At 37.5% G+C, this 15,528-nt stretch overlaps 1 protein-coding gene across 19 annotated transcripts in view; it reads left to right on the top strand.

Moving 5' to 3' along the window:
- PAK3 (p21 (RAC1) activated kinase 3) overlaps window positions 1-15,528 on the top strand; it is a 287,181-nt gene that overhangs the window by 186,042 nt on the left and 85,611 nt on the right. For 18 of the 19 annotated variants that reach the window (XM_032250843.1, XM_032250841.1, XM_032250836.1 and 15 more), the window contains one exon: window positions 2,309-2,511. In XM_032250843.1, coding sequence (XP_032106734.1) covers window positions 2,337-2,511 — 175 coding nt within the window. In that variant the 5' untranslated portion in view covers window positions 2,309-2,336. Of the gene's footprint in view, window positions 1-2,308; window positions 2,512-6,937; window positions 6,993-15,528 lie in introns of those variants that run through there. The other variant, XM_032250844.1, reaches the window with a different exon arrangement.

Raw genomic sequence — 15,528 nt, 5'->3', positions numbered from 1 at the left:
AAGGCCACTCTGTTGTCAGCTACACCTATTTGTCAAGAACAAAGGAACATAGTATTTTAAATTCTGTAGTTGTGCTGAAACCCTGGCTGGCCCAGACTCTTGTCTTATCATGCAACATCAGCTTCGTATATCATTTTGAAGAGGTGGTGTGGCCCATTTCCCTGACTTCTGTCATCTCAAGTTAAATATGTCATCAGAAAATATATATCATCCAGAAAATGGTGGCTCTCTCTCCCTGTGAGACACTTTTTTTGGAAGTTTGTCTTCTGGATATTTCTATTTTAAAATACTCAGTTTCTCTGCAATAACTTTCAAATTTCATTAGTTTTACCATGGTAGATTTTGTATATCTGTATACATATTTATGTAGTAATCATTTCGTATTTGTTAATAGTTTTTGAACACAGAAATGTTAAGGAGAAAACGAATGCCTTGTATCTGGTGGCAAATTTTCTCTGTGGCTAAATTAAAACCATGAACCTGTCCAGTGCAGAATAATGCCACTAGTGAAGTCAGTCTCAAATTCATTTTAATTCTAGAGAAACTATGAATTTAGAAGGAGCAAAAATAAAATGCAAAGGATAATGCAGACACATTAGTACTGGTCTCATATTCTAATTAAAATATTTATGCTAGTACCAGTAGTATCTATGAATATACTTTATCCTTGACATCACAATTACTTTTTCATTGTACTTTTTCTGTAGTTTTACCTAAATAGGAAAATGTGAGGTTTATGAAATTGTTGGTGATACTGAAAAGCCATTTATTATTTAGTATTTTCACTATTTTGATTACTTAAAAAATAATTGGTCTTAATTCATTAAGATAATGCAAGGCATGACAGTTAAGCAAAACAAAAAGAGATCTCCTGTTTAAATCAAGATTAAGCTAATTGTTACTTGTAATCACCTGTGCAGACAGTGAATCTATTAATTGATAATCTATTCTTGAGTAATTCCAGACTGTATGTATTTGAGAGAATTTAGAACAAAATGAATTTTTTAAACTTTTCTACATAATGTGATGTAACTTAGAGTGCATTACTGAGCGTAATAAACACATTATAACCACTGAATGACTAGAAAGGATTGATAGATAAGTTTTCAGCACAACACAAAGTTAATGATTAGACCCCTGCTTTTGTTTTTGTTGTTCTTGGGTTTGTTTGTTCATAGCAAATGTTGTTGGAACAAAGTGATATGCTGAGTCATGTTTGGAGAGTTGTTATGTTCCTAAATTAGTACCAGGGAATACTTGATAAATTTACAGAGATGCAGTTTTAAAGGGATTTGATTTTCCTTGAAATCAAACTGGGGATTCATTTGGAAGGTACTATTAGTACTTGACTTGTGCTGGGGTCAGGACCTTATGGAAGGACTTGAATTAAAGTAGGAAAACACCTGGAGATAAACATTTCATTGCAGAATCCATGCTTTTCCAGTTTACTTTATCCTCCTGGGTAGTAAATCCTCCTGGAATGAAAACTGAATACACTCAGACAGAGACACAAGATACTAAATAGTAATGAAATTAAGAGCAAATGAGCTCCTAAAACCCAGACTGGATCTTACAACTAGCTACTTCTGTCACCTCCCTTGTTCCTTCTTCCAGGACATAAAATGTGGCAGGGAGTAAGGTTATGGTGTCTCCTCGGGAACTGGCCCTCTGACATTTGCCACCTTCATCTTCTGCCTGCTTGGGAGAATATGGAACGTCATTTACATTTACCCTAACAGCACATTCCAACTCTGCCGAAACTTCCAGATCTATGGGATTGTTTCTCAGTTAATTACCATATAAGCAGGGGAGTACATTTTGTAAATGAGGTACACACATGTAAGAAATCAATACCAAGGACATCTTGATGTTAAAGCAGCTAAGAAGTCATTGTTATGGGCCATTAAAAATCAACAGCCAAACCTGTGTCAGTTCCAAACTCTGAGGAAGCTGATCATCTGACCCTTAACAATCATCAGTATAGAATTTTAAAATAAGATTGTAAATTGTTCGTTAAAACACTGTGAGTGGGGAACAGAAAATAGAGTTTCAATGTGGGAAAAGCAAAGGGACTTATGTGTTTTTATAACATTTGAAAAGCCATTAATTACTGCCTTCACTTTCCTTTTTTGAAAATTGCATCAGGGTTTTTGGGCGGTAACTTCCTTTCCTCCAGAAAAGAAACTCCTAAAAACGATCCACAAAAAGCCTCAGAAAACATGAGACCAATGTTAGAATCCCCATATTTACTAGGTTGTTTTTAGACCTCTTCTCCCTCAACTCCTGTCTTTTCCCTCCTTTTCTTCAGGAGCTGTGAAATTGGTTGTTAACGGAAAATGTCTGACGGCCTGGATAATGAAGAGAAACCCCCAGCTCCCCCACTGAGGATGAATAGTAACAACCGGGATTCTTCAGCACTCAATCACAGCTCCAAACCACTTCCCATGGCCCCTGAAGAGAAGAATAAGAAAGCCAGGCTTCGCTCTATCTTCCCAGGAGGAGGGGATAAAAGTAAAGTATCAGTGGCCGGGCATTGAAAAGGGGCTAGTTTATTCTTTCATTTTCACTTTCTTTCTTAAGTAGTTGTTTCTTGAGCATTGACTATTCAGGGCCTGCCTGACCTTTTCATCTACATCTTCAGAGGTTGCATTTTGTCAGAGAATAATGTTTGATTGATTTACTGTAGGCTGACAGAAAATACATTTACACTATATTTGCCTTTCACATAAAATTAAATTCATAGTGTTAAGCCAAGGGTAATCATAGCAACAGTACTGTCTTGAATATATCAACAGTGACTTTCTTTCTGATAATGTAGAGTAGAATTTACAATAATCCCTCCCTAACTGTAAGTTGTTCTTTTTGGAAATTTGGGTATAGGTGGATTTACTTCTGTATACCTTTTTGGTAACTGAAGATTTTGAATTCAGTATATGGGAATCAGTCTACGTTGCCACAATATTTCTCTGACTATATCGTAGGCGGGAAGACATTTCTGAGTCATTTGTTTCCATTCTCATTCTTCTACCTCTTGTCCCCTAGATAGTTAGCCCCATGTGTACTAAGTAGCATACCAATATATTATAAATTATCCCTCTGGTGTTTATAATACCATTTAGTGCTTAAATGTCATATGCTAATGCTTTGAGACATGCAGAGATATGAAATCTCTAGTAAGTAACTTCCAGGTTGCATTAATTAGCATAAAGCTGAAACATGGCTTCTACAGATATGAAGCAAGTACAAGGGCAGTGACACCATAGAAAGTTGTCAGAAGGGCAAGAAGGGTGATGTCTTTAGAAGAGAAACAGGACATTCTCAATCTACTTCTTCTACGTAAAATAAATAGCTTTGTAGGTTACTTATGTAGTGTTAATCTGCAATTCATACCATAAAGAAAGCTGAAACTATTAGTATGGACAGTACTGCCTCTTGTACACCTACATAACTTAAAAGATGCTTTGTTCTTCATGACCCAAGGATGGAAAATATGGAAATGAAGTTAAACCTCTGGGTTGAAGATAAAGCAAAGAATAAGGAACCACATTCCATTCAAGGGATCTGTGACCATGCAAGAGGAGTTTTCAAAGACATGTATTTTAGACACTGAAATGAATCCAGAAAAAAATTTGCTGGGAGTAAGGGATGGTTTGAGGAATGTAATGTGCACCATAACGTGGAGACCAGGTCTTATTTGACATTTGTGCCAAAGAACAAACCACTAGTTCCTGTAGCTCTCATGTTGTATTAACCATAACTTCAGGAAGTGGTTGAAGAAGAAGATTACATGCCTGCAGAAATCTTTAGTGCTATTGAGAATGTCAGTCAAGCTTTCAAAACTTTTGAATACTTCTGAAGAGCAAGAGCCCATTGATGCTGAGGTCAGCAAAATCAGAGAGGCTGACATTTCCATTTGTTTTGCCAGTACTTCAGGTGACCTCATAGTGAAACGCTTGCTGCTCTATAGAAAACTGTGCCCAAACCCTCTCAGGGAAAATAAATGAGCCAACTTTCCCGTGTACTGGCAAGCAAACAGAAAAACCTGGATGGAACCTCCTCTCTTTAAGGGATGGCTTGAACAGTACTTTCTTGTGGACGTTCAAGACTACTTAAAAGGAAAAAAAAAATAGCTTGAATTTAAGGTCCTGCTGATGCTTGACTCTATTTGGTGCTTCAAGTACATTTGCCAATATGCATCCTAATGGTAAGGGTGTCTTTGTAACTAGCTACATGTCTCAGATTCTTCAGTCTTTTGATCAGTATGTGATCTAGCCATTCAGGAAGGCTTATTCTAAAATAATATATAACTTTGTTCAAAATCTCACGAAGTTTCCACTGTCTAAAGATCCTAGTATATGAGATTCCATTACTAATGGCATTACCAAACTTTAATGAAGGTTTGGCTATTGATTTTAAATGGGTTTTCGAGCCGTAACTTCCCAAAGAGGCATTAGATAGCATAGCAGAGCCTGTCATTAATGTGACCTGAGAGAAGACTTGGATAGAGGTAGGGAAAATATCTTTCCTCGGTCCTTCCCAAAGACAAGAAAAACCTATGGATAAGGATGAACATTTGGCATAAGAGCAATCATTGGTGCAAGTCGAATCTGAACCTGTTGACACTGATTCAAGTTAATGCTGCTACAGGATGATCCTCAGGAAGCTTTCTTGACTCCAGAGGTTATTATGACAAGTTTTGATGAAGACAATTAGGAGGCTATGGAAAGAAATACAGCTATCAGAAACAGGAGCAAAATTTTTAGAACAAGATTAAAACTTCCCTTCGAAGGTAATTAAAATTGGCATCTTTACATGTGTCAAATCTTACCTGTTCAAAGCTTGAGTGACGTAGCAGAATTCTATAAAGAGGTACTATGATGCCTTCAAACATAATCATATTGGACAGGAACTATCTTCAATAGAACTTAAATCATGTGCCATTTAATATTGTTGCTGGACAGCTGATAAAACACTTTCAGATAAAGTTTGATTTAGTTAGACTCTAAAGGTGCTAAGAGTCTTTTTAAAACACTAAATTGGGAAGAAAGAAACCTCAGAAAAGCCTAAATTATCAAGTAGTACCATATAAATACTATTAGTGGACAGCTAATAAGCTACCTTCAGAAAAAGATTGAATGATTAAATTGAACTCCATACAGAAGTCCTAAGGTGTCTTCAAAAAGGACTTGAGAAGATGAAAGCATCTTTAGAAGGGCCACTTAAAATCACTTGCTTGATAGAGATAAAGCCCAAGCACGTTGTTATAACTTCAGGATTCAACTGCACTGACTGAGAGTATAGCCATCCATGAATTGAACGAATTAACAGTCCACTTCTCTTCACTGCTTCTCTGTTACCCCCATTTGCCACTACCATAATGAGTGCTAGATACATCCTCATCACCTCTGGAAATCGTCTCAGGATCTAAATGGAAACTGTATAAAGCCTATCATTTTTACTGATTTAAGCTATGTAAACTCATTATTCTTTTTTATGTAATGTACTATTGTTATTGTTTACCTGCATAAAAGAATTTATGAGGATTTTCAGCAGTTTACTTGCGACCTCATTTTTGCCCAATTTTTCCCCCTTCCAATATCATGATCTCCTCAGCTGCATTCTCTTATCTTGGGGGTTGTTCAGGAACCTGACTCTCACGGGGAAGGAGGGATTACTATTTCTGTGTTCCTGTCTCTTGGTAACTGGTTAACCACAGTCAATCGTGAACTAATGGAGAGAGCACTGGACTTGGGTCCTTGAGACCTGGGTTCATGTTCAGCTCTGCCGCTGATTATTGTGACTTTGGGCCAGTCACCTGGTTTCTCAGTTTCATCACCTGTTAAGTGAGGATAGTAATATCTGGCACAAATACCACAATATTTGTGATAATTGACTGTAATTCTAAGTACCAGATGGCTATTAAAAGTAAAATTAGGAAGTACTGAATAACCATGATATCATTATATTTGTAGCATGTTGGACCTTATTGACAAACAACTGAGAAAACTAGATTTTTGAATTCTTTTATTCTTTTATTTTTTTATAAGTAACTTCCTCCCTAACTGGAACTTTTTATGTCAATTATAGAAAATTTAAAAAGAAAATTAAAATTGCCTATAATTTTATAAGCCGGAGGTAACTAAGTTGATATTTTTCTTCTTAGTACCTCTTTTTCTCATCATAAATCGTTCATCAATGCAAAAAACTTGGAAAACAAAGATAAGCATATAGAAAAAAAATAAAAACCACCCATAATCACAAATCCCAGAAGCAATGTTGATGTTTTGGTGGATTTATTTCCAGACATTTTCTATGACTATATATGCACATATATAATTTTCACATGGAAAGGATTATAATGCGTACAGTTTTGTTGCTTTTGTACTTAACATTTCTATCGTGAATATTTTCCTACATTTAACAAAGTATTTGTGAATATCATCTTTGATGATGTATAATATTTCACCATAGGATGGCATCATGGTTTAGTTAACCATTTTCTTTTGTTGGATATTTGAGGGTTTTTCCAAATTTGGCCATTATAGTTTCACAATGTCAATTTTATTTCCTAACTGAAAATATTTGCTTTGGTGATGTCAGAGGATTTTTTTGTTGTTTGTTTTTGAAGAAGTCCTTTTAATATCTACATGCCATTGACTAAAGGGAACTTCAAGAGACAGATAGAAGAAAACAAAAGAATTAGTAGATGTAGTTTTAAGATTGAAGATTTATTTTGTTGGTGACTGTTCGAAAAGTTGAATTTTGGTGTTAGAGCAATTTAGGAGGTACAGTTTGCCACCATTTTATTATACTTTACTGTAGAAAAGCTTTCAGGATTTAGACCAGGAAAGGGATATCCTAACCATATGGATTGCTTTTATTTTATGGACCCATTGAAGTGTGGGACTGATCAGGTATCTCTTTTGTTGGCTAGTAGAAAGCTTGGAGCCAAATGTCTGGTCCATGCATAGCACTTGTAATGGGACTCTACGGTATGTATGCACTTTGTATTAGCTTTCTGCCAGGCTCCATTTCGTGTTCCTATCTTTATTGTTTTTGTTTTTTCCTTTCACTTTCCTGTCTGCTTTGAATTTATGCTATCATGTTGTATTTTGTGTATTCTTGTAAGCCACCTGACATCCATTTTTGAACATGGTGGAGAATAAACACACAAATGAATAAATAAATATATTATAAATACGTTAATAAATAAACCATTAAGGAAAAAACCATGAGGCAAGTGAATTCAGCCAGGACTCTGAAAATTGCATAGTCCCTCCAAAAATAATCAATATTAAGGACTTGAAGCTTGGAAGAACATATTGGAAAGAAGCAGGTGAAGCTGCGAGGCTGCATTTAGAGGTGACATGTTCTGTGTGATGTCTGTGTCTACTGAAGTGTGTTTACATGTCTTGTGTCTTCTGCTGCACTTGAGCATTAGGTGTGTTTCAGAGGATATGCAATGCTGTGTAAAGGGCTGTGTCTTTAGAGGGCACAGTTCATGTGCATTTTATTTGTGGGGAATCTAGAGATATTTGGGAGCTGGTGAACCTGGGAATATGATGACCCTTCCTCCTGGAGGCATAAGAGGGAATTGTTGTATATAAATCAAATCAAGACAAATAGAAAGTATTCTACAATTTACTGACTAATTACTGGGTGCCAAGCTATATGCCAGGCACTTTACGTGTATTAATTTAACACTTAGAGCCACTCCGTATTATGCCCTTTTTACAGATGAGGCAGTTTAAGCTCAAAGCATTTAATTAGGCAACCTGGAGTTACATAGCAAATGACAGAAGCCAGAGGCCTCCCAAATCTCTCTAACTCCAAGCCCTATGCTTATTCTACTATATTACACTACCTTGCAATGGGACAAAGGGAATATGTGGTAAATTATGTTCCTAGCATCTAAAAGCCAGCAGTGGCTTTCATTTTTCTTCAAGAAGATGGTAGTGTACTTTGAAACATATTTGAATTTCAGATGAGGGACTTTTAAAAATTGCCACTCAAAAGGAAAGAAAGAAGTTTTTCACATATTTTTGAAAGAAATGTTGATGAGAAAATATTCTTGATAATAGAGATATGCTAACATTTGCTTTGGGTGTTTTGTAGGTTAGGTTATTTTTTTGGTGTGTACTTTATAGGTTTACATATTTCTTTAGAAAGCTGAAGCTCTAAATAAGTGTGTTCATATATGTGAAAAAGTTCTTAAAGTACTATATAGTTTTCTTATTGTATTGAATATATATTGTTCTAATTCCTAGAGTATGTCATCTGCTATATACCCTACACAGCAAGAATCCTTGCTACACAACAATTATATTAAAGAAAACTCTCAGTTATCTTATGGTCTTGTTAATCAAATGTTTTGGTCAATGCGTATTACTAACTTTCATCTAACTAATGCACAATAAAATATACTTAGTGTGATAACAGTATGCAATCTTTCTTTGGTGATGCTGAAGACCCTTTGGGATCTTGCAGTAGCTCAAAGTTATTATCACTGCACCAATAATGTATAAGAGTTTCAATTAACTCAGGGTTCTGTTATCAGGTATCAGAGACTGCTACATCCTGAATGGTGCTTACATTCTTGTTTCTGTAAATGTAGCCCATCTAGCTTAGCAAAGAGTGCTCTTCGGAAATCACTGTCCTGCCCTTTTGGAAACCTGAAGGACATAGCATCTTGCTTGTCTTCTAGGGTCAGTGCTATGCCCCATTAGAAGAGTCTCCCATACTACTATTTACTACTAGGAAGCCTGTGTTGAAATGGGAAGAAGGTGGAATAAGGACGCACCCTCTCTATCTACCAGGGTCTGTGCTTCCATTTTATGGCCAATGAAAAGGGAAACTGGGCACAAATATGGTAGCCCCCTAAAACCACCAGATAGTCAAATCCAAGAGAAGTATGGAATGTAGGATTGGGAGAGGTATACACTAAGGTAAAGAAGCAACAGGGAGAAATAAATAGAGGAAGTAATGATTGAAAGGGAGATTAGGAGGTAGAGAAGATACAGAGGATGGATGGAATAAAAGGGGAAGACAGAAGAGTGCTGTATCAAATGTGAAGGTTGATGACACACTTTAAAATGAAATGTGGCAAGAAGAGGAAAATTGACAAAGTCTAAGGGATATGAAGTTGCTTTCCCCCTTAAAGCAAATGAGGCCTCCTTTTTCTCCTCAAACTTTTACCCTATATAATTATCCACATGATCAGAAGTGTCTAGTTAGGACATTGCCTCATCTTTCCTTTTTGTTTTCAAATGCTTCCCATCAGAATTGTTGCACATGTCAATTGAATGCAAATGAAAGTGGAACCAGTATGTGTTGCCTAGAAGGAGATGAGTAAGAGGCAACTTCCTAATGATTTCTTAGAATGATCACTGTTGCTGAATGTTTTTGAAGATGATACCACTGAAGGTGCTGGCTGTTTGCATGTGTGAGTGGGGGTGACTAGAAGGGCTCACATGTGACTATCATTTTACCTCCCACATCCCATCATCCTCATGGAACATCTGACCTGTGAATTGGGCTTGTGGCCACTCTTGCAGAATCAGGTACCACACTGAGTTTTTATCTATACATTAAAGCCTGCTAATTTGTGGAGGACGTATACTGTTTTCCACAGCCACTGAAGACCTAGCAGGAGAAAATGGGCTTAATATTCCACCAGAGGGAATGGAACTAGACATAAATTCCAGATTGGCTAACTGGATACTATGAGTTACTAAGAGTGAAGTTTTCTAGAATTTTCATTGGATATCTCATGGCTTTAGCAAGTTCTACATGAAGCAGGAGAATGGATCTTCCACAATGGGCCTTCCCAACTGTATGCTTCTGGTATTTGCTAATATAATAAAAGATATTATAATAAGAGCAGTGAATGTTTAAAATGGCCCAGTTTAATCCTCTTTTCTCAGTAGTTATACTTTCAAGGATGTCACTCGTAAGATGGAAGTGCTAGGTCTAAACATAGACACCCTGTTACTCAGTATATTGTTAATAAGATGATGTATTTTGGAAGGTCATTATAGATGTATTATAATGTTCAGAACCACTCGTATCAGTCACCTTCTTCAAACTTCCTATGATGGAGATAAGGTAGGGATTATTCCCATTTTACAGAGGAAGGCAGAAGTTCAGAAAGGCTAAATGACTTCCACAAAGTCGCTCTACTACTTAATAGCAAAGCAAGGGAGACCTAGAATTTGGATCCCCCGACTCCTAGCCCAGTGGTAGTTGAACACTGTAGTGGTTGCCATAAAATGAGAGTAACCTAACTTGTTTTGTAAACAGGGTTCAGCCAATGGAATATGCAAAAATGGGATTTTTACAGAAGCAAGTAGAACCCAGGTGGCTCAGTGGTTATGGCAGTAGTCATACCTTTGCCCTGACAAGTTATTCCTCCAAGGGCCTAATTTGCTAATGGGAAGTAACTAGCTTTTGTAAAAAAGAAAAATATGGACTATTCAAATAGAACACAGGAGTCACCTATCATCTCTTCCCTTAGATTCATTCATAATCCAGTATGTAAAAGATATTTAGGTCTTCTTACCAACTTAACCAACACCTTCCTTTTCTGCTTTGTATCAATATGTATTTGCCCAAGATGCTAAGTTTAAGCCAGAAATATGTCTGTTCTGTGGAATTTCTTTTTAAATTCTTTGTTTACCATGTAGTGTCAGTTGCTTTAAATACTTAGTGCCAACAATAAAATCTATTTTTATGCCTATCTTTCTATTGTAGTTAGTTACCACGTAGTATTTACATATATTTCCAATGCAAAAAATAAATTTGTAGGCCCACACGATGATATTCTTTATAACAAAAAAATCAGGTGTAAACGAAAGAACTGATCTTTCCTTCCCTGTGTAAAGGCAAATGTACTTCTTATAAATCCAGGAGTTAAGAAATTCCTGTGGGTCCCCTCTTGTAATATGCCCTCAAACAGGATATTTGTTTACAGAGCAGATGTCTTACGGATTAGAACCTGCTTTGCAGAAACCAGTCCCTCTGGAACTATTGCTCTCACAAATGAGTGCCTGACTCTATGACACCTGCAGGGCTGCTGTTGTCGTAGGAAGAACTATTCTGAGATACTTACTTTACCCCCAAGTATAAGGAAGGCTTCAGAAGACATCCCTAAGGAGGGTTATGGCACTGTGTGCTCTGTGACCCAGAAATCAGAGGATGGAGAAAAATGGCATTTTTTAAAAATGAAGGAACAACCTCAGTACTTAATTCACTTCCTGGTAGCTAAGTAGACACTAAGGCATTTTAATTCTTAAAAGCCACAATGGCAACATTTTGTAAATGACCTGTTTGGGGCACTGACTGACAGCCTCTTAGAAACAGAGAAATCAATGAACCACCAAAAGCATCTATCATACAGCTAAAGAGTAACTGAGTGACTGAGGATCATTTGTTAGGAAAATACAGGATGTCACCCATAGGAGGCAGATGGTCCTTTAATAATACTTCTATATCCTTTCAACATGGATTTCGCAGATCAAGGCTAAGGAATATTGAGATGAAAAATAGGCATTTAAGTATAACAGATCTCTAACCTAACCATCCCCACTGTTTCTGCCAAAAGTGGTCCCTGTGTCTACAAAAGTTGTTTGGCTTTAGGAATATATAACACTGAATGAATACAGATTGCACCTAGGCAGAGTGAAGGGGACAAAGGGTGGAAAGGAGAAGGACTTCTGGTATCAAGCTAAGGATTATGGGATAAGTGTACCTCCCAGGAAGGCCTCGACCCCAGCAACTTCACTACAAGTCCCCTAATAGAATGTTTGTTTAGGCTTCCTTTATCTCAAAGGACTTAATGGAGGACCACAGGATAGAGACATATGTGTATCCAGCCAATGCACAAATCTGGGCTGCATTCTGACCTTGAGCACACATCTAATTTATTGGCTGTCTCAGTTTAAAAATTAGATATAACCGAATCTGGAACATGTTTTTTTCTTTTTTTTTTTAACTGTTTATATACCACTCAGAAAAGAGTTGTGCCTACATTTTATGTGCCTGGTTCTGTGCTGAATATTGTGAGGGATACTACATATGAGACAAGGTTCCCTATCTGCAGGTAATAGTTGCAGAAATCACACACACGCACATACCTCGAGTTTGTGGGAAATTCCCAGTAAGTGATCTTAGAGGCAACAGATACAGTGGTAGGCAGGTCCTCCCAATTCCACTCCCACTATTCATTCTCCTCTTCAACCTGAGTGAAACAGCCACCATCTGGAAGCCTGCTCCCACGATGGCATGTGTACCTAAGCAGCATACAGCTACCTAGCCTGTCTTCTCACACCTCTTTTTTATTGTGTCATTCATCTACTCGAAAACCTTTCTCAACACTTTTTTTTATTACTACCTCCAATTTCATCTTTCTTCCCTTCCTGATTTCCAAGGCTCCACCCTACTTATTGTGTCTTCTCATTTCCTCATCAACATGCAATATACATCCCTACTTCCAAGCTTTTACTTCTACGGTTCTTCCTACTTGAGATGACTTACCCTTGCATCTCAGTATCCAGTCTTTAAGGCCCATTTCTCAAGACATACCTCCTCCAGTAAGCCCTGACTATCTACCACAAATTTCTGTGACATTTTCTTTTGACATGCTAGTCTATTCTGCCCAACTTAGCACCTAATTTTCTTTGGTATTATCTGTTGCTGTTTCTTGTTTATTAAGGTTATTTTCCCAGTTAGATTGCAAGTTCAGAATACTGCTTAAGTTTCTAATGAATCACCCAGCATAACCTGTCACTACATAGATCCACAATTCAATGTAGTTGCTAACTGACTCACTGATTCAAGGGAAAAGAAGCTGGGACAGGAGCAGTAGGAAGTTGTGTTTTCGAGCCAGGGTGGTAAAATGCTTGCCTCATAGAATTAGCCAGACTATGTGTTTATTTTTATTTAGAAAAATTATTTCTGAATTAAAAATTCTTTATATGACATTTTGCTTTTAGCTTTCTGTGTAAACAAGGCTTTAAATGTTGCATTTAAAATTTAAAATTTTTTAAAATTATGACATATACCATAATATGTTGCATGCTTTCCATTGCTTTCAAAAAGTTGATTATTGTTTTGTGCTTTTAGGCTAAATTTATTTAGGAAAGCTTTTCCCTATATCTCTCTTCTGTCATCCCTTCTCTTTTCCTGCATGCTGTGTTTCCAAGAAGGTAGAAAGTGTTCTAAAAAATAAATCTGAAAATGATCATATGACATCCAGTGAGTAGTTAATTCACTTAATTCACTTTCCTGGAAGCTAAGTAGGCCCAACAAAACTTCCAGGAATTTTAGGGGAAGATGACAAATGGAACTCCTACAACAAGGAAGACTCAGGTGGCAGCTTTCTAAATTGCTTTCAGAAGGCAGCCATAGTACCATCCAGGGATTTCATCTTGCAGGGAGAATTGGTTTTTTTGATCTACCTTGAATCATGCCTGGCTATGTTGCCATATATGCCTTTGGCCACAGAGTGGTACCTGGCAAGAGGTGTGCCTGAATGAATACAGCATCATCCCCACTGTTGGGAGAAAACAGCAACAATGCCGCCAATAACAACTTCAACTACAAAAACAACTCTAAAATGTACTCCTCACCCCTAGGCCTTCTTGGCAGACATTGATCATTGTCTCCTCTTCTGTGAACACAGAACAGCAAATAGGCATGACCTGTCCCCATATACGGGACCTCATTTCATATAAAGAAGGTCATTCATTCATTTTTTGTTCATTTGCTTATTCACTAAACATTGAGTCAGATGCTGTGCTAGATAGATGCTGGGGTACAAAGGTGAAAAATTCCCAGTCGCTGGCATTAAAGAATCGAAGGTCTAGTCAGGGACATAGGCAAGTTATTCAGTGATTAGAATTTAGTGTGGTAAGTGTAATATGTAGGAGTGAGAACTGAGGAGGGGCAGTTATTCAAGACTGAAGGAAGGGGTGATTAAGGAAGGCTTCCTGGAGGAGATGATTATTGAACTGAGGTGAGTCTTAAAAGAGTCATAAAGATAGCCATTAAGGAATGAGTGACATCCCAGGTAGAAAGAGCATCATTTTTAAGGCAATAGGCATGACACACTGTTAGTTGAGCTTCTATGAGTACAACTACAAGTAGTTCAGGAAAGCTAGTCCTCTGAGAGTGGGGAAGGGGTAGGAGAAGAAGCTATGGATGTAAGTGAGGACCAGATCCTGGAGGGATTATCTATGCCATGCTAAGGGCTTTAAATTTGATTCTGAAGGCATGGGGGAACATTAAAGCAGAGCAATGATACCAGATTTGTGTTTCAAAATATCATTCTAGTCACAGGAGGAATCGGGAAGAGAGGGACAGAGAGCAGTCAGTCTGTTGGAATCACACAGGTGAGAAATGAGAGTGGCCTGGCTTAAGGGCCAGTAACAGGAATAATAGAGGACAATGCAGAGGGACTACTTAGGAATGAGAATTCATAGAACTAGGCAACTAATCAGATGGTGAGAGGAAGAGCTGGAGAAGGGTGAGGTAGGAAACAAGGAAGAGTTGTTATTTCTTGTTTTAGATGGGGAAAAACAGTTAATTAGTTAGATTAGTTAATTAGATAGTTTAATTTTGAAAAATTTAGTCTGAGGGGTCTGTGAGGCATCTAGATAGGAGTGTTCAATAGTCAGTTAACTACATGGGGTTGGGGTGCAACAGAGAGGTCAGGGCTGGAGGTAAGTATGGAGAATCACTAGTGTCAATGGGATTGAAATCATGCATGTGGATGAGATGACCCAGGGGAGATTTGTGTTGATGAGAAGGGATGAGAGCCTAGGACAGCTCCTAATATTCCTCTTACTATTTAAAGAGCTAACAGAAAGAAACTCCTACAAATGAGGCTGAGAATGAAAACTGAGAAATGCAGAAATAGACTCTAGAAAAGACTTGTATGAAAGAAGATGAGGAAATGTTACCTTCAAGAAGTTCATGTTCACCAATGTCAGTTTTGACTGAGAGGTCCACACTTGTAAGGACTGAAAAGTAGCCACTGGTCAAGGAGGAGATTAATTAGTGACTTTAGGGAGTCATTATACTGGTTTGAGGAGTGACAGCTAAGGAAATCTAGATTGGTTTTTCAAGAAGTTTAACCTAAAGAAGGAAAAGCTGAGACTATAACAGCTAGAGAAGGATGTGAAGCAGCAGAAGCGTTTTAATTTTTAAGGATAATCGCGATCTCAAGAAGGAGAGATTGAGGATACAAGAAAAAATAAAGCTTAATTGGTGGAGGGGTTCATTTTAGGTAGAAGGTGGCATCTGCTTCCAGTAAGGTAGGAGAAGAGAAGGAGATGCTACTGGTGGCGATAAATTTATAAGGGTGGGACAGGAAGTGAAATCAAAGGCATTTTCAACTGAAAAAAAAAAAAAAGGAGTCTCTCCACTTTTTTCACTGAAGTAGAAGGAAGGTCATATGCTGAAAGTAAGGGAGGAGAGGGTAGAGCAGAAGTTAGAGTGGAGCTCTGAAATTCTGGATTACTGGGTGAGGTG

The sequence above is a fragment of the Sapajus apella genome, unplaced genomic scaffold (genome assembly GCF_009761245.1).
Source record: "Sapajus apella isolate SASKATOON/1434 unplaced genomic scaffold, GSC_monkey_1.0 scaffold73, whole genome shotgun sequence".
Taxonomy (NCBI): domain Eukaryota; kingdom Metazoa; phylum Chordata; class Mammalia; order Primates; family Cebidae; genus Sapajus; species Sapajus apella.
Note: the sequence above shows the minus strand (reverse complement) of the source record. Positions and strands in the feature narration are given on the sequence as shown.